This window comes from Diospyros lotus, chromosome 11 (assembly GCF_014633365.1).
Source record: "Diospyros lotus cultivar Yz01 chromosome 11, ASM1463336v1, whole genome shotgun sequence".
Lineage (NCBI taxonomy): Eukaryota > Viridiplantae > Streptophyta > Magnoliopsida > Ericales > Ebenaceae > Diospyros > Diospyros lotus.
The window spans coordinates 8,606,463-8,634,281 of NC_068348.1; the positions used below are offsets into that span (position 1 = coordinate 8,606,463).

At 34.5% G+C, this 27,819-nt stretch overlaps 1 protein-coding gene across 1 annotated transcript in view; it reads left to right on the forward strand.

The window, feature by feature from the left end:
* The first annotated feature begins 15,829 nt into the window (after positions 1–15,829).
* LOC127813102 (uncharacterized) overlaps positions 15,830–27,819 on the forward strand; it is a 55,906-nt gene continuing 43,916 nt past the window's right edge. The window contains exons 1-5 of the mRNA XM_052353859.1: positions 15,830–16,443; positions 16,998–17,050; positions 18,411–18,470; positions 18,583–18,660; positions 18,908–19,037. Coding sequence (XP_052209819.1) covers positions 16,086–16,443; positions 16,998–17,050; positions 18,411–18,470; positions 18,583–18,660; positions 18,908–19,037 — 679 coding nt within the window. The 5' untranslated portion in view covers positions 15,830–16,085. The remainder of the gene's footprint in view (positions 16,444–16,997; positions 17,051–18,410; positions 18,471–18,582; positions 18,661–18,907; positions 19,038–27,819) is intronic.

The following is a 27,819-nucleotide window of genomic DNA, read 5'->3' on the forward strand; positions in this document are numbered from 1 at the left end:
GCTTCGTAACAACCTCCCCATTTTCTTTGAATTTAATCCATTCAGTAGTCGCCACGTGTTGACAACCACCCTTGAGAATCGTGCCCTATAAATTCCCAGCTACAGGACATTAATGGGGAATTACAACTTTGGTAAAATCGGGACACTTTAAATACACTTTACTCTTTTTTTGTGAAGATTCATCGAGATTCGGGACTAACTTTGGCATCGGAGGGTCTTCGCGGGGAAGATTCCTGCGAGCCTTCTAACCCATTTTCTCAGCATTAACAGGGTCAAATCCTTGCGGCGAACCTAGTGATGAGGGAAAAGTCTTGCGACGAACCTAGCAACGAAGGTAAAGTCTTGCGGTGAACCTAGCGGCAAGGACCAAGAGCCAAGACCTTGTGGCGAGAGCTAGTGGCAAGACCTCGTGGTGAGAGCTAGTGGTAAGACCTTGAGGCGTGAGCTAGTGGCAAGATCTCGTGGAGAGAGCTAGTGGAAAGACCTCGTGGCGAGAGCTAGTGGCAAGACCTTGCGGCGAAAGCTAGTGGCAAGACCTCTTGGTGAGAGCTAGTGGCAAGACCTCGCGGCGAAAGCTAGTGGCAAGAACTAGCTGCAAATCCTTGGGGCGAGCATCCTAACAGCAATCTCCCTTGAAGCAACATCTCTTACAGCAACCTAACTTCACCCGACACCGAGCTCGAGTGGACCCCACATCACAAATTTCAATTGTTGTATTTTGGCAACAACACTACACCTGTTGTTGGAGACTAAAAAAGGTTGAAAAGTTTTCAAATTTGAAAATCATTTTATGCCCCTCTATGTAATAACTAGTTATTTGAATATGTCTATATATAAAGAGTGAGTATTAAGGCTTCAAAATAGATAAGAACAAACTATTGATAGAGCATTCAAACAAGAGTGAGAAGACTCAAGTACTTGAAGTGTGCTGGATGGAATTCTCAATTGTTTGTGACTTATTTGGTTTGTCTCAAGTTGTATGTTTGTTATTTTTACTCACTTGTTGTGTAAGGAGATTATATTTGCTAGCACTACGCTAGTTCTTGTTTAGGCAAAGAATTGTATGTTAGTTCTAGCTCCAATTAAAAACTAGTGTTGATTCTCTCTAGAAGAACCTTAAGCTTAGTCTTAAGATAAAGGATTAGACTCTTTAAAGAGATGAACCTTTATAAAATTCTCTTGTTCTTTGTAGTTGTTTGATTTAAATTTTCATATACTTGCTCAATCACATTTTATTAAGATCACAAAAATTAAGAGTTTTCAACAAGAGCTAAAATTACAAATTTTTGAAAAAGCCAATTCACCCCCCTCTTGGGTATTTTTTTTAGGCAACAATTGGTGTCAGAGTAGGTATATAATCTATTTTAGTTGTCTTTACTCTTAATTGTGATTTTCTCTTCATTTTACATTATGGCAGCCATTATTGGTAATGGTACAACCAAAGGTCAGTCCACAAATAGATCTCTACTATTCAATAACACTAACTACACCTATTAGAAAGCTAGAATGAAAATTTATGTTCAAGTAAATGATTATGATGCATGGAAAGCCATAACTAAGGGTGTAGAAATGCTTACCACTATAGAAGATGGGGAAGTAGTCCCAAAACCTAAGGAAGATTTTGATGAAGAAGATATTAGGAAGGCACAAAGTAATGCAAAAGCAATGAACCTTTTATATTGTGCATTTACTTTCACCCATTGAATTTAATAAAATCTTATGTTGAGATATTGTTAAAGAAATATGGGATATATTGTAACACCCCCCTCTCCTAGAACTGCCCAAGAAGAGGTGCTACGGGGAAAATAAAATAAAACTAACTGATAAACTAAAATCTGACACCATAATGAATATCTCAATCAACTGAAATAAAACTCTGAGTCAATACAAACTGAAAAGCATAAACTATGCCTAAGGGACAATCCCTCAACTGAAATTTAAAATAGATCTAAACTGACAAAACACTATAAAACTCAATAGACTCCCAAACATCTTTTATCTTGAGCGGCTCCACGTACACACACTATAGACCACTACTGCTAGGCCCTATATCTGGTACTCTCCCGCTAGAACCTAGAAGGGTGAAGAGTACAAGGTGAGCTACAAAGCTCAGCAAGTAATAAGCTAGAAAGAATAATTGAAGCTGAATCGAAGAATATCAGTACTAATAAATAATTCACTGAACTTGTACTGTATAATCCATGTTTGTTTGCATTCAAAAAAAATGTAATGCACATAAATTGTAAACTAAATACAGGTATGCAACTTGGCTCATACACCCACATAATCTGATAAAACATACCTGACTAATCTGAATCCTGTAAACAGAAAAACTATAAGCACATAGTGTGGGCAATTTGCCCCTAGCCCCCTGGTGGCCACCAGGCGGGCAACTCATAAATTGAGCTGAAACTGAAACTGGTGGGATCCCCACACACTAATGCAATGCAATGTTCACATACATGCTAGCACACGATATGTAGTGCTCCATATAAAGTCATGCTCAATGCTCATACCAAAATATATGCACACAATCTCACAAAGTAATGCTGAACATGTCATAATAAATACTAACCATGCAATCTGATCTTCAGTATATTGGAATACACAGATTCTATGAATTATGGTATAGGCATGATTAAGTTGATAGATTCTAGCATTTAAATTCAATATTTGGAGGTATTGAATACATTACTTTAATTAAAACTTGGATTAAAACATCACTGGAAGTTTAAATTGGATTTCTGGAAAAGCTATCCAGATATCAGGTAGGATATCCAAATATGATGAAAGACATCCAGATATGAAGAAGGCTCATCCAGATACACTGGCATTCAAAGTAAAAGATATTCGGATATGCTGGGATGTATTCAGATATGAACTAGGACATCTGAATCGGGACTATTCAAAGCAAAAGATAGTGGGATTAAATCCTAGAGCGATAAAACCGGGGATTGGTTGTGACCTGAACAGGACAATACATTGCTATGTGGACCCCGACCATTACAACTTCTTCCTTCTGTTGTGCAGGCACCAAAATTGGAATTAAAACTCTTGTCAGATTATTTAAAGTATGCGTTCTTAGGGGAAGGAGAAACTCTTCCAATGATAATCTCCAAAAAGCTCTCCATTTTGGAGGAAGAAAAATTAATTTGGGTGCTTAGAGAGTATAAAGAAGCTATTAAATGGACCACCATTGACATTAAGGGATTGATCCCTTTTACATGCATGCATAGGATACTATTGGAAGAGGATTGTAAGCCTTCTAGAGAAACCCAACATAGACTAAACCCACCCATGATGGACATGGTAAAGAAAGAAATCTTGAAACTTCTAGATACAGGTATGATCTATCCAATTTCTGATAGCAAATGGGTAAGTCTGATTCAGGTTGTCCCAAAGAAAACAAGTATAACAGTGGTTAAAAATTCTGAAGGTGAGATGGTACCTACTCGTGTTGAAAACGGGTGGTGGGTGTGTATCGATTATAGGAAGCTAAATGCATCCACTAGGAAAGATCACTTCCCCATCCCATTTATTGACCAAATGCTTTAACGTTTGGCAGGTCGTACTCATTATTGTTATCTTGATGGTTATTCAAGTTTTCATCAGATTCCAGTTGCACCGGAGGACCAAGAGAAAACTACATTCACGTGTCCATTTGGCACTTTTGCATATCGACGAATGCCATTTGGACTTTGTAATGCCCCTGCTACATTTTAGAGGTGTATGGTTAGTATATTTTCAGATTATGTGGAGAACATCATAGAGGTATTTATGCATGATTTTACAATCTATGATGATTCTTTTGATACATATTTAACTAACCTCACAAAAGTGCTTAGAAAATGCATAGAACCAAACCTAGTTTTGAACAATGAAAAGTGTCACTTTATGGTTGATCAAGGCATTATTCTAGGCCATATTGTGTCCTCTAAGGGAATTAAAGTTGATAAAGATAAGATATAAATTATTAAATCTTTGCCTTACCCCACAAATATGCGGGAAGTTTGTTTTTTTCTTGGACATGTAGGATTCTATCAACGCTTTATCAAAGATATTCCCAAGATCACTCAACCCCTATGTAGGCTGTTGGAAAAAGATCTGGTTTTCGAATTTGATGAGGCGTGCAAAGGAGCATTTGATAAATTGAAAGATATGCTCACTTCAACACCAATTATCCAGCCACCGAACTGGAGTCTTCCATTCAAAATCATGTGTGATGCAAGTAATTATGCAGTTGGTGTTGTGCTTGGACAAAGAGTTTGAAAAGCCCATCACGCCATTTACTATGCCTCCAGGACACTTGACAATGCACAAAGCAACTATTCAACAACTAAAAAAGAACTTTTAGCTATTGTTTTTACTTTGGAAAAATTCCATTCTTATTTGCTTGGCACTAGAGTAATTATTTATTCTGATCATGCAGCTCTCAAGTACTTATTTTCAAAGAAGGAGGCGAAACCTAGACTCATTAAATGGATTCTCTTGCTACAAGAATTTGACTTGGAGATACGTGATAAAAAAAGGTACAGAAAATTTGGTTGCTGATCATCTCAATAGATTAACCACAAGTGAAGAGCCATCACCATTAAAAGACAACTTCCCAGATGAGTATCTCTTTTCTATTCAAGAGACAGTCCCCTGGTATGCTGATATAGTTAATTATTTAGTTAATTATTAGAACACTACCAGATGACTTGTCTAGAGCTTAAAAAGAAAAGATAAAAAGTGATGCTAAATATTATGTTTGGGATGACCCTTACTTGTGGAAACATTGTTCTGACTAAATTATTCATAGGTGTGTATCTCAGCAAGAAATTCCATCCATTCTAAAATTTTTCCATTCATTAGCATGCAAAGGACATTTTGGTCTTAAGAGAACAGCCCGTAAGATATTAGAGTGTGGATTGTTTTGGCCCACTTTATTTCGTGATTCGTATATGTTTTTCAAGTCTTGTGAACAATGTCAGAAAATAGGAAACATAGGGCATAGAGATCAAATGCCACTTACCCCTATTCTTGTTTTTGAAATATTTGATGTATGGGGTATTGATTTCAGGGTCCCTTTTCCCTCTTCTTATAATAATGTTTACATCATTCTTGCTATGGATTATGTTTCAAAATGGGTAGAAGCTAAGGCTACTCGGACTGATGATGCTAAAGTGGTTGTAGATTTTGTCAAATCTCATATTTTTGTTAGGTTCGAGACACCAAAGGCTATAATTAGAGATCGCGGGACTCATTTTTGCAATAGAGTGGTATAAGCCTTATTAAAGAAATACAATGTTATCCACCGCATCTCTATTGCTTACCACCCGCAAACACGTGGAGAAGCTGAGGTATCCAATAGAGAAATCAAATCCATACTTGAAGACTATCAACCCAAATAGGAAGGATTAGAGTCTAAGGCTTGATGATGCACTTTGGGCTTATAGAACAGCCTACAAAACTCCTATAGGTATGTCTCCATATCGTTTGGTATTTGGAAAACCATGTCACCTTCCAGTGGAGTTAGAACGCAAACCATATTGGGCTGTCAAGCATTGCAATATGAAAATGGATGAATCGGGTGAACAAATGAAATTACAATTGCAAGAGTTGGAGGAAATCAACAACGATGCCTATGAGTGCTCAAGGATTTACAGAGAAAAGATGAAGGCCTTCCATGATCAAATGATCTCTAGGAAAAAAATTTCTATTAGTCAGAAAGTTCTACTTATCATTCACGACTTAAATTGTTTCCAAGTAAGTTGTGTTCTCATTGATAGGACCTTTTGTTGTTACTCATGTCTTTCCTCATGGTGCAGTGGAGATAAAGAGCCTCAAGACAAATACGGTGTTCAAGGTGAATGGCCATCGACTTAAGCACTATTATGAGTCATTCCAGGTTGAGGACGTGGAGGTGGTGGTATTGACTGACCCAGTTTACATGGATTAAAGTGGCTGTACGTCGGGCAAATGACATTAACTAAATGCGCTTCTTGGGAGGTAACCCAAGTGTGGTGTAAGAACCGTGATCAGATTTGTTCTCTACCTTTTTCCTTTCTTCTTTGTGTGTTTTTAACCCATGTGTGCTTAATTTTACTCTTCTTTGCATGACAAGCTTACATTGGGGACAATGTAAGGTTTTAATGTGGGGGGGATGACTTAGGTTTCATTTTTATGGGTGTTCTTTTTAATTTTCATGCGTCATTTTTAGTTTGTTTTATGTGTCTTGGATAATTCTTTCTCTCAAGAATTTTGGAGGTCATATTTGCTATAAGTTGTGATTGATTAAGAATGAGGATTGAAGCATGTTTTAGTTGAGATAACTAGCTGCATAAGCGGATTTTATCATGGTTGATCGAGTTTGAGAGTGAGTATGCAAATTTGGTACCCTTCAATTTTGTTGTTTTTATGGAAACATGATGAACTCTTGTGTGATTTATCTTTCAGCGTGATTCTTGAGTTAAATTTGAGCAATATCTCATTAAATTGGATTATGCACATTTGTATCATGGTAATATTGAAGTACATATGTCTTAAAAAAATTTGCAGATGATGTGATTGGCATGAGTGGTGAATGTTGTACCATTCTTGAGATTGTTCCTTCTACTTCTAGTCTTAAATAAGGGGAATATGAACGAGATGGAGCATAAAATACACTCATTTATTTTCCAAAAAAAAAAAGGGAATATGAACGAGATGGAGCATAAAATGCAATAAAAAAAAAAAAAACTCGTTTTCTACCTTGTTTGTAGTAGGAGGCAAGGGGATGATTTTAGGTTTGGTTAAGCATGAATCACTTATATTAGTTGCAAAGTCTATGAATCTGATCAAGAAGTGTGTATGGATATGCAAACATGATGTGAGTGTGCTTAGTTCTCTTTAGTTTGGTATTGTTTACCTTTTACTTATGAGTTCATGTTCAATTGAGAATTACATGAAAAGGAGTTGTGTTTTGAAAATTTTGATTTTTAAATTTGTGGAAAAGTTTTTAACGGATCTTGTTATGCTGTTTTTTGGATAAGATTGCCATGATAGAATAAGTTTATGTTGTCTTGTGATTTTCAGCTTATCATGACATGTCTCTTAAGTTCTTGGTTTGTATTAAATATGATGTCATGGGTCTAGATTTTACGAGTTTGGGATTTCTTGATTTTGTTGTGAGCTTAATTTTGCTTAAGGGCAAGCAAAAGCTAAGTGTGGGGGAATTTGATAAGTGTATAATTTTATGTATTTATTTCCCTTAGATATGGTCTCTTAGGTGATTTTTATGCCTTATCGTGCTGATTTATGCTTATTTTTATGATTAAGGCAATTGTAGGTTAGAATAAATTGGGCTTTTACTTAGAAAATTTTAGCTTTTTAATATTTTGACCTTTTAGATTTCCTACAGATTTTTGACCATGTAAGAGTTCAAGAACATGAATGAAGGCTATAGAGATTTTGTAGAGGACTTCTTAGGCTTTCAAGAATGGTATTATTTGTCCAAATCTGAGTTCATTTGAGCCTCCAAACATTGCTTCAACGTTAGGGCCAAAAAGCTGGGTCAAATCCTAATTGGATTAGAATTCTGCACGAATACTGAATCTTTAAAAGGATATAACTTGAGCTTATGATCTCCAAATCGAGTGATTCAAAAGCTTAAAGTCATGTAAACATTCTGAACTACAATTATTAAGAAGGGGATGAAGCCCAAAAAGCTTTTTCTCTAACCCAAAATGGGCTCATAAGTTACTGGAGTCTAGGAAGCCCTAATCTTTTGATGATTTGGATTCTTTGTTGGGGGCTATTTAAGGTCTTGATCCAATCTCAAGAAAAGGGGAACGTCTAGGAAGAAAAAGAGGTAGAGAATCACATCCAAGAGGAGAGAGAAGCACTATTTTCATATTTTCTCTTCTTTTTGTGTTCTTTCTCTCATTATGTGTGGCTAAACTTTGCTTTTTCAGTAGAAGGATATTTTGAAGCCTTGGCGAAGAACATTATGAGATCTTTTTAAGATTATTTTCAATCTAATTTTCTCTTGAATATTCATGTATCTTCTAATTTAATATTTATGATTATGTGTTTTGATTGTGTAGACGACCGCTATTCAATTCTTGACGCGTGATCAATTGCTAGATTGAATACCAAATCCGTAATTGTTTGGTCTTTCTTGCATAAGCAACAAATAGGGTTGATGATTATGGACAAGTTTTCGTTCAATTCCTAGGGAGTACATGTGCTGAATTAAATAAACCGAGCTTATGTGTTTATTGTTAAGATTCGTTCTTGTTTTCACAAAGTTTAATGCTGCATTTGGATTAAATTCTAGAGAGCTTGTTCTAGAGTTGTTTGAAGGTAAAGCTTGATTGAAGAGCTTGTTTTAATTAACTAAGAAGTAAGGGAAGCATTGAAAGAACAAAGCTTGTGTTCTTGTATTCAAGGAAAATTAGTGACTTTGGCATCAATGATCAGTGTCATAACCATTAGTGGATAAATCCCTTCTATCGGAAGCATTTCTATTAATTACTTTAATCTTCTTACATTCTGATTTGCCTTATTAATTTAAAATAATATTCCATTTTTAGTTGTTTAGATCCACATTTTAAACCCCCCCCAATCGTTTCTTCTATCTATTTTAATTTTTCAAAGGAATAGATCTAACCAATCCCTGTAAATATGACTTTGCTCATCACTATCACAATTTACATTTTGAGAGCAAGAATTTATTATTTGTTGGATTCGACACCCACCATTTATGCAATCTTTGAACCCAAGGCAATATCAATACTTGTTGAATATGTTGAGTTCTCACTTAACAATGGCTAAGACAAGTACAAAGTCTGATAATTTTATTGATCAGGTGTCAGGTACTTATCTCTTTATATCTGATGTGTGTTGTTTAGTCCTAAGTATTGGATATTGGATAAGCCACTAGGCATATTTGCTTTAGTGAATCCTTATTTGTTGAACTAAGGCCTATTAGAAATGCTTCTATCACTCTCCCTGATCATACTCAGATATCAGTAGATTTTGTTGGCATCATGAAGATTACCCCACATATTATATTGGAAAATATTTTATATGTTCCTTAATTCAAGTTCAACCTAGTCTCTATAAGTGAATTAGTTGGAAAAAAATGACTTAAGTCCCAACTTCTCTTCTTATGCCTGTATTATTCAGGACACTCACAGCTTAAAGATGATTGGCAAAGGTGATTTGATTGAAGGCTTGTATGTTTTTGATCCCACCAATGATGCTTCTGGTGATAGGATGCCTAATAAGGGATGTATTTAAAACTTCATTATCGCTCATGTGATTGATAAGAGTACTTGGCATAATAGGCTAGGGCATTTATCTTTTAAGAAAATGGACACATTTAAAGATCAATTGTAGTATAGCAATGTTGGACGTGAGTTTTGTTTTGTGTGCCTTTAGTTAAACAAATAAGGCTTTCTTTTGTTTCAAATAATCACCTGTCCTCGTGTGCTTTTGAACTTGTGCATTGTGACACTTGGGGTCCTTATCATACGCCAACTTATGCTGGGCATCAATACTTTCTTACTTTAGTTGATGACTGCACTAGATTTACTTGGGTCTTCCTTATGAAACCCAAATCTAAGGCTAGGATAATTATTCCCAAGTTCTTCTCTTGAGTTGAAACTCAGTTTAGTAAGGTGATTAAAAGGTTCAAATTTGATAATGCTCCAAAATTACAATTTACTATGTATTTTGCCTCTAAAGGTATCATTCATCAATTTTCATGTGTTGAACGGCTTGAACAAAACTCAGTGGTGGAAAGGAAACACCAACATCTCCTTAATGTGGCTAGGCACTGTTTTTTTTAGTTCAGAATTCCTAAAAATTTTTTGGGGGACTATGTTCTTACTATTATATTCTTGATTAATAGGACTCCTGCTCCTATTCTACAAAACAATTCACCCTATCAGTTATTATATCAATCCCATGTGGATTACTTTTTTGTTAGGGTCTTTGGCAGCCTTTGTTTTGCCTTTACTCTATCTTCTCATCAAACCAAATCTTCTTCTCAAGCTACAACATGTGTTTTTATAGGATATCTTCCAAGTGTCAAGGGATATGAAGTGTATGATATTAACACCAATTTTTTTTTCATTTCCAGAGATGTGGTGTTTCATGAACACATTTTTCCTTTTCACTCTATTATTTTTCCTAATGAAGTTATAAATCCCTTTCCTAACATGGTTTTGCCTGTACCTTTATCTGATTTGCCTTATTATTCCTTTATTCCCTTGAATACCTCTTCAATCTTAATTGAGGATCAGTTTATCATTCCTACTTCTAATTCTGGTGGTTCTATTCCTATATCTATCCATAGGGCTTCTCGAACCATTAGACCTCCTTTTTACCTTCGTGACTATCATTGCAACCTATTGTCCCATAAACCCTTTCCTTCTACTCCATCATTCTATCCTTTGCAGCATTATCTTTCTTATTCTAAATTTTCCCCTGTTCACAACTCATTCCTTCTTAATGTTTCTTCCAATTTTGAGCCTCAATTCTATCACTAGGTTGTCCAATATCCTCATTGGAGATGCAATGGAAACTGAGTTGGATGCCATGCATTTGAACAACACATGGACTGTCACCTCATTTCCTTCTTATAAGCATACCATTGGGTGCAAGTGGATTTTCAAAATTAAGTATAAGTCAGATGGTTCCATAGTGAGGCATAAGGCTTGTTTAGTGGCAAAGGGATATACTCAACATGAAGGGTTGGATTTCTTAGACACTTATTCTCCTGTTGCAAAAACTAGTTACAATGAAGATCTTGTTTGCTCTAGCTGCTATGAAGCAGTGGGTTCTTGTTCAATTAGACGTTAATAATGCTTTTCTAAATGGAGATTTTTTTTAGAAGGTCTACATGGATTTACCTCTTGGGTATAAGCCTCAGGTTTCTGGTATTAAAGGGGAGAAGCAGGTTTGTCGATTACATAAGTCCATCTATGGTTTAAAATAGGCTTCTTGGTAGTGATTCTCAAAATTTTCTCACGCCTTTGATCAATTTGGTTTTCAATAGTCTAAACCTAATTATTCCTTGTTTACCAAAGGTAATGGCTTTTCTTTTATTGCTCTTCTTGTTTATATGGATGATATAATCATTATCAGTCCAAATTTGACCGTCATTAATTCTCTCAAGACATTTCTACATAGCCAATTTAAATTGAAGGATCTAGGTTGTTTGTGGTATTTCCTTGGATTAGAAATTGTTTAATTTAAGAATAGTATTTTTCTTTCTCAAAGACATTACACTTTGCAACTCTTGGAAGACACACGTTTTCTTGCTAGCAAACCTACATCTCTACCTATGATTCCCAATCTCAAATTGAGTTTGCATGAGGGTGAGTTACTTGAGAATTCTTCTCATTATAGACGTCTCATTGGCTGGTTACTTTACCTTACCATTTCCTGGCTTGATATCACTTTTGCGATTCACCAACTTAGCCAATGTGTCTCACCCTAGAAAGCCCCATCTCGATGTTGTCCATTATCTATTGCAGTACCTCAAAGCTACTCCGGGTCAAGGATTATCTTTTCCCGCTTCTTCTTCCTTACAGCTTAGGGCTTTCTCGAATGTTGATTGGGCTTCATGTTTGGACAATCGCCGACCAATTATTGGTTATTGTGTTTTTCTTGGTGATTCTTTGGTCTCATGGAAGTCTAAGAAACAAACTACTATGTCTCGTTCTTCAGCTAAAGCTGAATATCGTGCTTTAGCCTCTGCTGCTAGTGAACTTACTTGGTTTACTCAAATTTTGGTGGACTTTTAGGTTCCTCTCTCACCTCCTTCTTTGCTTTCTTGTGATAACCAAGTTGCTATGCATATTGCCAACAATCCGGTATTTCATGAATGTACCAAGCATATCGAGCTTGATTTCCATTTTTTTCGGGATAAAGTTGTGACTGGTCAGATCAAACTTTTTCCTATCCAGACACATCATTAATTGGCTAATTTGTTTACCAAGCCTCTCCCAGCGGCTCAATTGTTTTCCTTATTGTCCAAGATGGTCGTCCTCAATCCTCATGGTCCATCTTGAGGGAGAGTAACAGAGTTTATTGTATTACTGTATTTATGTATTTTGTTTTTGTTATATTGATGTTTTGTATGTTACTATTATTGCATTGTTTAGTTTGCTATATTGCTTTGTTGTTGTTAAACTAATGGCATTCTTGTAATTAGACGATGTATTAGTTCTAGGGTATTAAAGCCGAGTTCTATGAATAAAACGATTAATGAGGCATTTTATATCTTTTCTTTCTCTATGTTTTTGATAAACAAACCCTATTTATCATTATAGAAATTGGAATCAAAGGTTTTTGCTAGTTTTCCCCCACAATGTCACTTTCATGGTAGTTACCTTGATGCCACAAAATTTGCATGATACTAAATTAATTACAGGTAAATATCTTTATAGGAAAAGAAATATGGTATAGCAACCTATTTGTAATATTCTAAAACTTGATTTTCGAAAGATTTGAAACATAAGAATCTTACTCATCTACAAGTACATGGAGTTCTTTCTTTGCAATGTTTCTTGCTATGCCAACATGGTCAATGTTTTCGATTCCTACCAAGTAGCCAATGATATCTATAATTTGTGCATGAAATTAGAATTAGTAGTTGTTTTTAAATTATTGGTAATTATAAAATATTTTTTAATTTTTTTTATTAATTTCTCATACTTGTTAGTGTTGTGTTGTCATTCACCCTTGCATACATGATTTCTTGAATCATGAATAGGAATATATGACTTGGAATTTGAATAGCTTCATCATGTAATTTTCTCACAGATGTTATAATCATGAAATAAATTTTGTATTCATTAGAAAATAGTTGATACTGTCCTATTGTTACAATAACTTCGAAGTTTTTTATTGCAAATATAAAGTCATCGATTACTAGATGCCTGTATTTATTGATTTGATTTTTTATGGATTGTTGCATGCATTTTATTCTCCTTCAATTCTAAAAAAAAAAAAAAGAAAACACTTTAGGCTGCGTTCTCTTTGCTTTTCAATTTTTAATTTTGAATTTTGAATTCATTTTCAGTTTTTTGTTTTGATAGTCTGTTTTTAGAAAATTAAAAACGCGTTCTCTTTGTCATTTTAAAAAAATATTCCTCAAAACAGAAAATTAAAAAATGTGTTCTCTTTGAAATTTTAAAAATAATTTTTTAATTATATTTTATTCAATAAATTTAATTATTTAATAAATTAAAAATATTTAATATTAATATATTATTAAAAATATATATACATTTTAAAGTTAATGAATTTTATAATACTTTTTTCCATTACAATAATAAAATATGAATAAATAAAGAAATAAATGTATTTTGAGTTTTGAGTTTGTTTTGAATGAAAACACTCAAAAACAACTTTTTGTTGTTTAGAGTTTTCTTTACAATTTTTTTTTTTTGTTTTCAAAAATACATTTTTAAAAATAGTAAAGAGAACACGTTTTCATTATTTTAGAAAATTGAAAATTAAAAATGACTTAAAATAGTAAAGAGAACGTAGCCTTATGCTGCGTTCTCTTTACTTTTTAATTTTCAGTTTTGAGTTTTGAATTCATTTTCAGTTTTCTATTTTGGCAGTTTGTTTTTAGAAAATTGAAAACGCGTTCTCTTTGTTATTTTGAAAAACTATTTCTTAAAACAGAAAATTAGAAAATGCGTTCTCTTTAAAATTTTGAAAATAATTTTTTAATAATACTTTATTCGATAAATTTGATTATTCAGTAAATTAAAAATATTTAATGTTTATAAATTATTAAAAAAATATCTACATTTTAAAGTTAATGAATTTTGTAATATTTTTTTCTATTATAATAATAAAATATGAATAAATAAATAAATAAATAAATGTGTTTTGAGTTTTGAGTTTATTTTGAATAAAAACACTCAAAACAACTTTATATTGTTTTGAATTTTCTTTACAATTTTTTTTTGTTTTCAAAAATGCATTTTTAAAACAGTAAAGAGAACGCGTTTTCATTATTTTAGAAAATTAAAAACTAAAAATGACTTAAAAACAGTAAAGAAAACGCAATTTTAGTTTTTGTTTTAAACAATTTATAATTCTTATAACAGACCCAAAATTATATAATTGATAATTGCTAACTTACCTTTTCATCGATGAAAATCATGTCAAATCAAAGTAAATCATTGTTATTTTTTAGATTGATTGATTTCCACATTCTTGATATTATAATTTTTATTATCCAATCATCTCTTATTGGTTTCAAATCTTGAAGTAGTGTGTACGATATATTCACCTGTACGAAATTTAGGTTAATACAATTGGCAATGTATAATCACGTAGATGGTAATTGTTTTATATAGATGAGTATGTATATTAGTCATGTAAATGTGTGTTGGATGAATGTATAAAATTGAGAGTTAAAATTTATAAAGATAAAGTTTAGAATGAAGTAATTTATTCAAAATTTGTTCTACAATAAAATTTATAGATTTAGTTAATTAGCTTATGAACATTTGAACAAAGAATGGAATAGAAAATTATCGGACGATGGAGTGTGGTTTTAATAGTAATAAATATTTATAGATGAAAAATGTTACTTTAATATGTAAAGTTTAAGTGGAATAAAAATTTATTAGGTTTAATAATATTATTATATTAGATTAGATAGATTCAATATATGCATCTAACTACATTCAAATAATGTAAATATAGTTAATTAATAAAATAAATAATTTAAAATTTTAAAAATCTAAAAATTACCATAAAATTAGAAAAAAAATACTCATCAAAGAAGATATTAGATTCAATCAAGATTATATAGATTCAATGCATGTATCTAGGTACATTCAAAGCTTGTACATATAATTAATTAATAAAATAATAATGATTAAATTACAAAAAAATTCAAAACCTATAAATCACCACAAAATTAGAAAAATAACTTATTTTAATAGTAAAAAATATTTATGAATATGAAATGTTATTTGGATATATAAAGTTCAAGTGGATTAGAAAATTATTAGACTTAATAATATTATTAAATTAAATTAGATAGATTCAATGTATGTACCTAATTACATTCGAAGGATGTATATATAGTTAATTAATAAGATAATAATGATTAAATTAAAAATAATTTAAAAATTTAAAATATAAAAAATCATCACAAAATTAGAAAAATAAAATAATCATAGAAGAATAGTTACTTGGACGGGTCTTCATTTACGAGCTATTACTTGGATGTGTAAAATTCAAGAGAAATAAAAAAATATTAGGCTTAATAACATTATTAGATTAAATTAGATTAGATAAATTCAATTTATACACCTACATATATTCAAAGAGTATATATATAATTAATTAATAAAATAATAATAATTAAATTATTAAAAATCTAAAAATCACTACAAAATTAAAAAAATAAAATACTCATAAAAGAAGATTTACTCGAACAAGTTTTTATTTTCATCTTGTATACAAACCATAACTAATTAAGTAAATAGTATATTTTGTATCAATATTTCAAATGATTATATAATTTTATTAGTAATAAATAAATGTTTAAGAATACGAAGTATTACTTGATATGCAAAGTTTAAGTCGAATATAAAATTATTAGGTTTAATAATATTATTATTATTATTAGATTTAAATAGATAGATTCAATCTATCCAACTAGTTATATTTAAAAAATATACATATGATTAATTAATAAAATAAAATTTAATTTAAAAATTACTATAAAATTAAAAAAATAAAATACCCCCCCTTCTCTTCTCTCTCTCTCTCTCTCTCTCTCTCTCTCTATATATATATAGATAGATAGATGGAAGGATTTTGTGGTGGGGTCGAACTGGTCGGGGTTATGCAACTGACAAAGATGGGGAAATATGTGGTGGCCTTTGCAGGAGATGAGTGGAGTGGAGCGGGCAGTTGTGGTTACGAGCTTCAAATTTGTTTCGGTAATTGTCTGGGGATTAGGGTTTGAGGCTTAATTAGCACGACATTCGGTTTGATTTGGTTTTGGATAAGCTGAATCTCATCCTCTTCATGAACGCCTTCTTCGGAGGCATTCATTTCGGGGCGGGAAAAGAATGATTTCGTCGGCGTCTTGCTCGTTCACCTCCACTCTCCCTCCCGTTTCGCGGCGTGGTCGGTGCGTTGGCCACCGCCGCCGGTGGTTTCGATCTCCTGGCGCTAATCAATTTGTAGTATTTTTTCCGACTTCCGTTCCACAATATGTATCATGCTGTAAATCAAAATTCAGTTCGCTGCTTTCCTCCTCGAGTTCGATTAAAAAAGTGCACTGCGTCCGAGGGACGGCTGTGAGTTTGGCCGAAGAAGGCAATGGCGAAGAAGAATTTCAAGTGGTAACGGCCATTAGAAGCAATTACAACGACATAGTGATCCTGGACACTCCACAAGGCAGAATGTTACTTCTCGATTCCACCAGTACGTTCTGTCTCTAGGGCATTTAGCTTAATTCATTATGAATAAATTGATATGGGACGAAAAAGCCATGGACATCATCCACACGAAGGATTGGAGGTCTCTAATTGAATTCCTATACTGCAATTTCAACTCTCAATGGGAAAGGAATACAGTACTTTTTATTCTGTAGGTTCAGATGGTGTAAACAATCTGAACATAAATTATTGGTATGTAAACATGAAATATTTGAACAGACACATGACAGTTCTTTTTGTCAGCTTCTCAGTCTAATTTTTATTCGATTCCTTTTTCTCCTTTTTGTGGTTTATTATTCTGTTGTTCTATCAATTGTCGTGCATTACCTTCAACTCCCATAGGATTTGTTTTCACATCTAGCTAGATTAAGTGAATTATCTGGTTCTGGTTAAATTTGCTCTGCCCTTATTCTCGGTCCAGAGAATATGATGATTTTATGGTAATGGTTTAAATCTCAGTGCTATTATATTCCTGCATTAGGTATGCTGGGTACAACTACTATACCAAGTGTGTTAGAGTTATTGTTTGTGCCAATGCAGATAATGTTCACAGCATCTTTAACAGGGGACAAAAATGGACTGGTTCATATTGGGTATGAGAAAGTTCTTTCGTTTATATATATATTTTTATGTATATTTTCAGTTCATCTAACTACTCATGGATTGGTTGTTGATTAACTCTGCTATGATCCATCTATTTCATAGATGTTGGGGAATGATGACATATCTGTGAAGCATGGAAACCGCTTTGAGATGCCATTTCGGCGTTTCCGAACCGTTTTCCGTTTCGAAAACGGTGAAGACGTCCCGAAACGATTTTCGGGCCGTTTCTGTAAATTGCAAAATGTTTGGGGGCCGTTTCGCAATTTACAGAAAAATGTGGGAAATGTGTTTCCCATTAGAAACGCGTTTCCGGCGACCACGGTGAAGCAATCACTTGCAGCGAGGAAGATGAGGGTCGCCACTTACCAGATTTATAACTCGGGCCACTGAGAGACGCAGCTGTTAGATCGGAGGATGTAGCAGCGAGAGAGGCGAGACGGCGGTCGACGACGAGAGATGCGAGGCGGCGGTCGGCAGCGAGGGCGAGAGGTAAGACGAGTCGATGGTTAGAGGCAAGGCGGTGGCCAGAGCAGCAAGATAGGTGAGTCGATGCGTCGATGGTTGGCGACGAGTGGCGAGATGGGTCGGCAATTGACGGCGAGTGACAAGGCAACGAGATCGGTTGGTGACGAGAGCAACAGTCCTGGGTCGGCGACGGCGACAACAATGCTGCTCCAAACCTTCAGCTTCAACAAACAGGCTGCAAATTTGCAATTAGGGTTTGCAACTTATAATAATATTTATATCAAATAAATTATAAACTAATTTCACATACACCCTTATTTATTTTATTCTAACACTTATATTTTTAACTATTTTTCACATATATCCTTAAATTTTTTAAATTTACAACTTATCTCGCGTTTCTGTTTCCTACCTTTTTTAAAAAATGCCGTTTTCTCGTTTCCGTTTCGTATAAAAAACGTTTCCCGTTTCTATTTCTGTGCAACCTAGTGACATATACCATCCATATAGTTGTTTGGAACTTGGGATTTTTCACGTAGGTCAGTTTTTGAAAATGTGATTAGGTCCTCGAATGAATTTTGTAGTGATCAATTTTGTTTTACCTTCTTGTTATTTATTTATTATTTGGGTTGCGTGTGTGTTTTGGGGGGGGGGGGGGCATGGGGATTGTTTCAGAAATGGTCAATATTAAACATTACATTTTGAAATTGATCAAACTACTTATTTCTTCATGATTGACCTTCTATTGGTTTCTATACATTCCCAACGTGAAAGGACATCATGATTATTATTCTTCCTTTTTAGCTTTACCATGTCTTGTTCTTCCAATATAGACCTATATTTAGATTCTGCTACCTAATTTTATCATTTCTACTTATCATGCAGGATGAGTTTGCTAGCTTGCCTGCTATTGTACCACAAGGCCCTATTGCAATCCTTGGTTTGGTAATTCAATGATTTGTAATGTGGGGATTTCTTGTAACTATTTATCATGTTATTATATGTACAATATAAGATGTTTGCGAGTCACTAAAGTTGAAATTTGTCAAATTTTTAGGGTGGAGGAACAGCTGCTCATTTGATGCTTGATATATGGCCTTCATTAGATCTTGAAGGTTGGGAAATTGATGAAGTTGTAAGCACTCCCAGCCATCTTTTTTTAGACATTTATTTCTGTTTCTTGTTGGTATTAGAAATTATGAGCAAAGCAAAAGTTTTTGTAATATCATGCATTTTTTTCTCTGAAATCTATATTATATTTTGAGAAGAAAGATGTGCTATTACATGGGACAATTTTCTTTAGCTAGGACTTCATCTCAAGTTGCCAATTTTGAGCATGCCAGTCAAATTGATATATGGAATGCCTCTAACATACACTGCAGCTCATTGATAAAGCTAGGGAATATATGGGACTGCTGGATCTTGAGAAGCGTACGGTGGCTGATGGAATTCTTCATGTTAACATTGGTGATGCGTTTTCTCCATCAGTCAATGTTCCAGGAGGGTATGCTGGTAAGTTTCTTATTTAGTGTAATATGTTGATATGCTAAGTATACTCTTTACTTGGGTTTGCTTTCTAGATAAATGGCTGCACAGATTGTTCTCCCCTCTGTCTATGAAGCACAAACATGGACATGGGACATGAGGACATGACATTTTCAAAAAAGTAGGGCACGACGCGATTGAGACACATTTATTAATAAATCAATTTTGTATATTTTTATTGGCATAATAAAGTATCAAAATTATATTCCGAACTCATTGTTAGAAAAACTGAATCCAAATGATTCCCAAAATAAAACCGGACTTACCTGGTTCTCACAGCAAAAGTTGGATCAGTTAGGTTGAGTTGCTGGTATTAAAAATGAATCACAAATGGAAGTCATTTGTTTTTCATAGCCTAAATGCGTCACGCACACAAAGATTGCTTTTGAATGTTTGAGAGTCTTTTCAGTAGTTTTCTAATTAGTTTTTAGAAACTTTTTCAGCCGTTTTTCTTCATTCTTCTTTTCTATATATACAAACAATATATATACTAGCATGTACGAGAAATCCTCGGTGATCTGCCCACTTCCTCCATGAATGGAGGAAATGGGGTTCAATTGCTGATTGCAGTTATTCCCTTTGCCAACTGCACACAGCAATTGCAGATTAGATTATGAATTTGGATTCGGATTCAGATTTGGAGCTAGATCCGAAGTCTGTTATGAGCGGACTGACCTGGGTATATAACCCGGATTTACTACATCTCCCATTGGCACATAATGGGCTCACATACCCATATACTCTCATTTCTCTGTAAGTTTCATACAGACAGATAGTCCGTGTGACCGTCATACTCTTTTCTTTGAGAGCTTGTTGCTATTCAACTGTTATGTATATATAGCAACTCCATTATTCAAGTAGAGTCTATATGCTATACCCTAGAACTATCAAGTAATATTTATTCACACATAGATCTCAATTTGATTAATCACTTGTTCAATAAAAGATGTATTCACAATTATAATTAAACGAATGATTATAATTGGTCGACTTGTGAATATGATGCGGTCAGCAATCAAGACTCGGCCCAAGATTGACCCAACCAAACCGGAACAGTATCACCAAAATAGTAGTGCCATAATGTTATTTTAATATTTCTTAAGTTTTAGAATTCTACTTAATTTAGGATTCTACTTTATATTTCTACTTGATTTAGGATTCTATTTCATGTTTCTACTTGATTTAGGATTCTACTTCATGTTTGATTATGGTTTTATTTTTATTAGGATTCTAGTTGACTTTTATTTAGGATTTATTTATATTAGAATTCTAGTTGGATTTTGTTTACAAATATTAGATGGATTTGGATTAGCCAAATACTATAAATATGCCTAGGATCTAGAGTTTGTAATCAAGTTTTTCTTAATCAAATTTCAGCAACTTATTTGGGTTTTTTTAGCAAATCAGTCTTGTTTTTGCGTCTTCTTGAAAACCAAGCTTCGGCCATTGAAGTTTGCTTTTTTAAGAGTTTATTTTGGTGTGTTTTTTTCACACACGCGCTACACGCTGCGTCAGGTGATATCAGAGCGGTTCATTAACCAATCAGATGGCTAATCTTGAAGGTAACGGTAGCAACCAGCCTCGTGATGGTGATCGGGGGCTGCCCGCGGTTTGGAGAGCAATCGAAGAACAACGGGAAATAACTCGTACAATGGAGCAGCAATTGGAGCGAATCCGCAACCAATTGGACGTTTTACAACGAGTTAAGGATAATCGGAACCGGACTAATGGCGTGAATCAAGCCGGCTATGTCAAACCGGGAACACCAGCCATTAATCCTGTCCTCATTAATCCTAGAAGACCAATGATAGATGATAGCGACAATGAGGATGATCTTGGTCGTATGATAGCCAACCCTAGTGGTAAAAGGGTTAGGAGGAATGCGCAGCAACACAACCATTGGGGAAACAATGAGTATAAACTAAAGAATGGCTTTTCGATAAGTTTGGAGCTTGATTTCGAAGATTATGTTGTCCCAGCAGCCTCAACATTTGCAAACTCAGGTCTGATTTATACTGCTAACATGACAGAAACTCCAAGGTTATTGACTCATACTGGGGTATTTTCCAGTTCCAATGGCTCAAGCATTGCTTCGCAACCCAAGGATGGTGGCGTTTCTTCTGATCGACTTGTGACTGTAAAGGAGATGGAGGTCATGGTAGCAAATCCTTCTACAGTTTATTCAAGCTCTGGCATGGTTGAATCGAAGGCAATAGGAACATATTCACCTTCGCGATTGCAAAAGCAAGATGATCACGTGGGTCTCTTTGTGAATAGGGGTGTTGGATCCCCCAAGCTAGTTAACTCGGGTAGCGCAACTGCTTTCGATATTAGTCTGAAATTAGATTCTGAAACTAAGAATGTTGTAGCAGCTACCACTATAGTTGATCAAGTGCCTAGACCAAAGGATGATACAAGCATCAATATTTTAAGTGATGGAGAGACTGCTGGTAGTTATGGAATAAGCCTCTATTCGAAGCAGTTGCAAAAGAATGCTTCTCCAGGCAAGAAAAATTTATAGATGAATTCGGAAGCTGTTGAGGAGTCAAAATCAAGAAAGTTGATGAGAGAAGGACCTATGATAAGATCTACCAGATTAGAGAAGCGCTCAAGATGGAAGGTTCAATGTCCTCAATCTAACAGTAATAATACAATGGTGGCGGAGGGCAACAAACATGATGATGGTTGGACCCATGCCAACGAAGATAGGGTTAAGAGGAGAAGGAATGTCTTTGCTTATGTTCACTTAGCAGAAAAGTTCAAGCAGATCAAGAAGATGTCTAACAAAAGTTGCACAAATAAGAAGTACAAGGCAATAGCTGACAAGCATAGGAAGCACAAGGTATTTGAGGTTGGAGATGAAGTTATGATATTCTTGAAGAAGGAACGGATTCCAGCAGGAAAGCAGAACAAGTTCAAGCCAAAGAAGTATGGTCCTTACAAGATTCCAAAGAAGACCAATGACAATGCTTATGTTGTGGATTTGCCTAATCATATGGGTATTTCCAAACATTCAATGTGGCTAATCTCTCTTCGTACTTATCGGATGTGGATTTGTCCAAACATGATCAAAATTCGAGGTCAAATTTTTTCTCAAGTGAAGGTGAATGATGCGGTCAGCAATCAAGACTCAGCCCAAGACTGACCCAACTAAACCAGAACAGTATCACCAAAATAGTAGTGCCATAATGTTATTTTAATATTTCTTAAGTTTTAGAATTCTACTTAATTTAAGATTCTATTTTATATTTCTACTTGATTTAGGATTCTATTTCATGTTTCTATTTGATTTAGGATTCTACTTCATGTTTGATTAGGGTTTTATTTTTATTAGGATTCTAGTTGACTTTTATTTAGGATTTATTTCTATTAGAATTCTAGTTGGATTTTGTTTACAAATATTAGATGGATTTGGATTAGCCAAATACTATAAATATGCCTAGGATCTAGAGTTTGTAATCAAATTTTTCTTAATCAAATTTCAGCAACCTATTTGGATTTTTTTAGCAAATCAGTCTTGTTTTTGCGTCTTCTTGAAAACCAAGCTTCGGCCATTGAAGTTTGCTTTTTCAAGAGTTTATTTTGGTGTGTTTTTTTCACACACGCGCTACACGTTGCGTCAGAATACATCTAAATGTGACATTCAAATAGATTTTTCCTTCTTCTTGAAATCTTTCCATCATAGTTCAATCGCTTTTCTAGATATGCTCCATCCAACGGAATCATACATGGTCTTTGGTAGCATTCCGAGATAGTTGCATCGAGTTATAACTTCAAGAAACAGTTAAAGGTCAAAAGGTATTATTAAACCGAGAACTCTAATATCTCAAGAATCACTCAAAACCTCGCCGAATTCAAACAACATTCAAGACAGAAAGTAAACAATACAAACAGAATTTAAAAGTAAAGAAAACCAAACCAGATTGCAGCACACACGATATACCCTAATTCATGCCATTTACATGGCACCACATCCAGCAATCCAAGAAGCAACCAATCCACTAGAAACGTATGAGAAACCAGTACAAGAATACCCCTCTTTCATCTCACCTTGCCTCTCGAATACAATACTCTAAATGAAGACAACAAGAACAACAACTTAGAGCTCTTTCTCTCGCCTCTCACTGTATCCGAACACAAGGAATGAAAGATACAATTGATTGAATGAATCGGACTGACCTCCGCACCCTTTTATCTATAGACTAGAGGGGCGGAACTACCTAAGGATATATAACTAACTTATAAAAGTCAAAACTACCCTTAGAAATTACAATTAGTTACATTTTAATCCTATTAACTAACTGTTGCCAAATCATCTCTTATTTCTTTTTGATTTCTCCCATAATTCCAACATTCTATTACTTTGGGCAAAACAGTAACAAATCTCCACCATTTTGCTCTAAGTAATCCTGGAACTTCAGCCTTCTAGCTCTGCTCACTTATTGAATAACCTGAAAACATATCAATCAAAACACATCAAACTGTAACAACATTAAGCAATGAAGTAACTTGGACATTGGGACAGCCTTAGTGAAAATATCTATAGCATTTTCACTTCCAGCAACTTTTATAAGCTCTACCTCCTTCTTCTCAAGGACTTCTCTTATAAAATGATATCTAATGTCAATGTGTTTTGTTCTTTCATGATGACTTTGATTTTTGGCCAAATGAATGACACTTTGACTATCACACTTTAAAATAACTCTCATATCATATCCTAGGAGTTCACTAATCAAACCTTTCAGCCACAAAGATTCTTTAACTGCCTCTGTTATAGCTATGTACTTAGATTCTGTAGTTGATAGAGCTATAACTAGTTGAAGGTTAGATTTCCAGCTAATTGTAGATTTCCACAATTGAAATACATAACCAGTTGTTGATCTTCTCCTATCTAAATCTGAAGCATAATCTGCATCAGAATATCCTATAATGTTTGGCCTTTTAAAGTCATCAGCTCTACCATAAATCAAAACCTTGTTCATTGACCCCTTTAGATATCTAAATACCCATTTTACTGTTGTCCAATGTTCCTTCCCCGGATTTTCCATAAATCTACTTATCATACTCATGGCATGTGCTAAATCCGGCCTAGAACACACCATTGCATACATAAGGCTGCCAACAACATTAGAATAAGGGATTCTCTTCATTTCTGATAGGTTCTTTTCATTTGTTGGAGATTGGGCATGAGAAAGTTTAAAATGTTGAGCAAATGGTATATTTACTACTTTTGCATCTAACATACGAAATTTTCTCATAATTTTCTCTAAGTAGGCTTTTTGGGATGGCTGAAGAGATTTATTATGCCTATCTCTATGAATTTCCATTCCTAAAATCTTCTTGGCTTCTCCAAGTTCTTTCATCTCAAAGGCTGACTTAAGTTTAAGTTTTAAACTTTGAATTTCAGCTGCTGAGTGACTTGCTATAAGCATGTCATCTACATACAGCAAGAGATAAATTGCTATTTTAGTGGAAATATGCCTAAGATAGACACAACAATCAAAAGAACTTCTTATAAACCCTTGACTTATCATAAAAGAATCAAATTTCTTGTACATTGCCTAGGGGACTGCTTTAGTCCATATAAGGACTTCCTTAACAAGCAAACCTTGTCTTCTTTACCCCTAACTTCAAAACCTCTAGGCTGATCCATTAGAATTTCTTCCTCTAATTCGCCATGAAGGAATGCTGTGGTAACATCCATTTGCTCTAGGTAAAGGTCTAGATGGGCTGTCATAGCTAGCTGAATTCTTATAGAAGTGTGCCTTACAACTGGTGAAAACACTTCATTAAAATCAATTCCTGCTACTTGGGTAAAACCCTTGGCTACTAACCTAACTTTATACCTAGGTTTAAGGCTATCTCCAGCTCCTTCTTTTACCTTAAACAACCACCTACAGCCTACAATCCTTTTTCCCAAGGGTCTATCCACTAACACCCATGTTTCATTCTTTCTTAAGGATTTCATCTCAGCTTCCATGGCTTCTTGCCATTTCTGAGCTTCCTTAGAACTTACAGCTTCTTCATAGATTTGTGGTTCTTCTCCTGCTATTTCTTTTGCACTTAATAGTGCATATGCTACCAGATCCGAGAACCCATATCTCACTGGAGGCCTACTTATTCTTCTCTGCCTATTTCTGCCTACATTATATCTATCTCCAACTGGATCTCTTATTGTACTGGATGAACCAGCACTGTCCATGTGCTGATCTTCATCATAACTTGATGAATTTCTAACTTTTATAGATCTATCAGGATTATCTTGACTTGAGGATTCTTCACCAGCACTTGGTTGGTCTTGGAGAGGTTCTAAAGGAGAATTGAAAACAGTAACATCATCCTGTTGCTGCTGTTCAAAATTTACGGCTTTGGCTTTCCCTTCCCTATCCTCGTTTTTCTTCTCTAGATCGAGAAAATAATTTTCATTCAAAGTTACATCTCTACTTATCATGGTTCTAGGCATATCCTTTTCTAAATTTCACAACTTATACCCCTTAACCCCTAAAGGATAACCAATAAACACACACTTTTTAGCCCTAGGCTCTTATTTTCCTTGTTTTATATGTGCATAAGCTATACACCCAAATACCCTAAGGTGATCTAGGTTTGGCTTATGATTATACCACATTTCATAAGGAGTCTTAAGCTCTAAGGTTGATGAAGGTGACCTGTCTATTAAATAGCCTGTTGTAACAACAGCCTCTCCCTAAAATGCTTTTGAAAGCCTAGCATGGAATAATATACATCTTACCCTCTCAAGGAGGGTCCTATTCATGCGCTCGGCCAGACCATTTTGCTTAGGATTTCTAGGGGCAGTAAGGTGTCTTAAGATGCCATTCTCATTACACAATTGGGTGAATTCCTTATTTCAAAATTCTAAGCCATTATCAGTCCTAATGACTTTTCATTTTCCACTCTTTTGATTTTCAATCATGATTTTCCAGGTTTTAAAAGCATCAAAGGTGTTCTCTTTTGTTTTTAAAATAGAAACCCAAACCATTCTTGAGTAGTCATCTATAATAGAAAGAAAATACCTAGCCCCACCATGAGTTGGAGTTTGACTAGGACCCCATAAGTCCGAATGGACATATTCTAATGGACCTTTAGTGATATGTAATGCCTTCTTAGGGGATTTTTCTTTCACAGATTTTCCATAGATGCAAGTTTCACATGTATCTAAATTTGTCATTTTTTCGGAACCTAAGATGCCTTGGTTAACTAATTCTTTAAGCCCTTGGATACTTATATGAGCCATCCTAAAATGCCATAGTTTTGATAGTTCATAGGTCTTTTCTTCCCCTATAGTTGCATCTCCACATACTGTAGAAGCTATCATAACAAATATTCCATTTTTAAGGACTGCCTTCATACATATAAGTGAACCTCTAGCTACTTTAAGAATATCCCCACAACCACTATAACTGTAGCCATTCTTAGCTAGTTCTGGGACATACCTTACAGATGTTAAAGTTCTAATTGACTCATCAAACATCTTAAGCTTAATATCCCCAATCCCTTTTATCCCACACTCTTGGTTATTTCCGAGTAAAACCTTCCCCCCACTCATGTCTTTATAATTCAAGAACCATTCTATGTGAGGTGACATATGGAAAGAACATTCAGAATCTAAAACCCATACCACTTCATCCAAATGTCTTGAAACCACAAGAACATCCGAACTATCATAGTCTAACTCACAAGTTGAGTTTGAAAACTCTGATTTACCATTATCAGAAAAATCCTACTTTCTTTTAGGACAATTTTTCTTTATATGTCCTTCCTCATGGCAATGAAAACATCTAAATGTTTTCTTGCCGTTTCTGGACTTCGATCTAGACTTTCCTTTAGCCTTAGGGTCTTTCTTTTCAGATCTATACCTAGTTGAAAGGGCATTACTAGCAGTTTTCTTTGATTCTACTTTCTGTTGTAAATCTTTAGAATTAAGGGCACCTATAACATCTTGTAAAGATATGGTATCTCTTCCATGCTTTAAAATGTCTACAAAATGTTCATATGACTTAGGCAATGAATGCAACAAAATTAGGGCCTTATCTTCTTCTTCTTCATATGATGTACTTAAGTTTTCCAAATCAAGACACAATTTGTTAAATTCATCCATATGATTTTGAAGCTTTTGGCCTTCTTGCATTTTGAAAGTAAAAAAATTTGCTTTCAGATACAGCCTACTCAAAAGAAATTTAGTCATATATAAGCTTTCTAGTTTGGTCCACAAATCCTCGACAGTTTCCATTTTAGACACTTCTCTTAGGACTTTATCTCCTAAACTCAAGATTAGGGTGTTGAAAGCTCTTTCACAGATTTCTTGCCTATGATTATTGGCTTCTAATCTTTGCTTAGCAGTTGCGGTTTCTGGGAAAGGTTTTTGGGGTGCTAAAGCTTCCTTTAAGCCTAAATTTCCCATCAAGGCTTTCATCTTAATCCTCCAAAGTCCAAAATCATTTGTGCCATCAAATTTTTCAATATCATACCGGGCAACAGGGGTCGCGGAAGCCATAGTAGACAACTCTTCTATACGTTTCTAAAGATTCTATAGGTTTCTTGATTAAATGACCTAAAGCTCTGATACCAAATTGTTAAACTGAGAACTCTAATCTCTCAAGAATCACTCAAAACCTTATCGAATTCAAACAACATTCAAGACAGAAAGTAAACAATACAAATAGAATTTAAAAGTAAAGAAAACCAAACCAGATTGCAGCACACACGATATACCCTAGTTCATGCCATT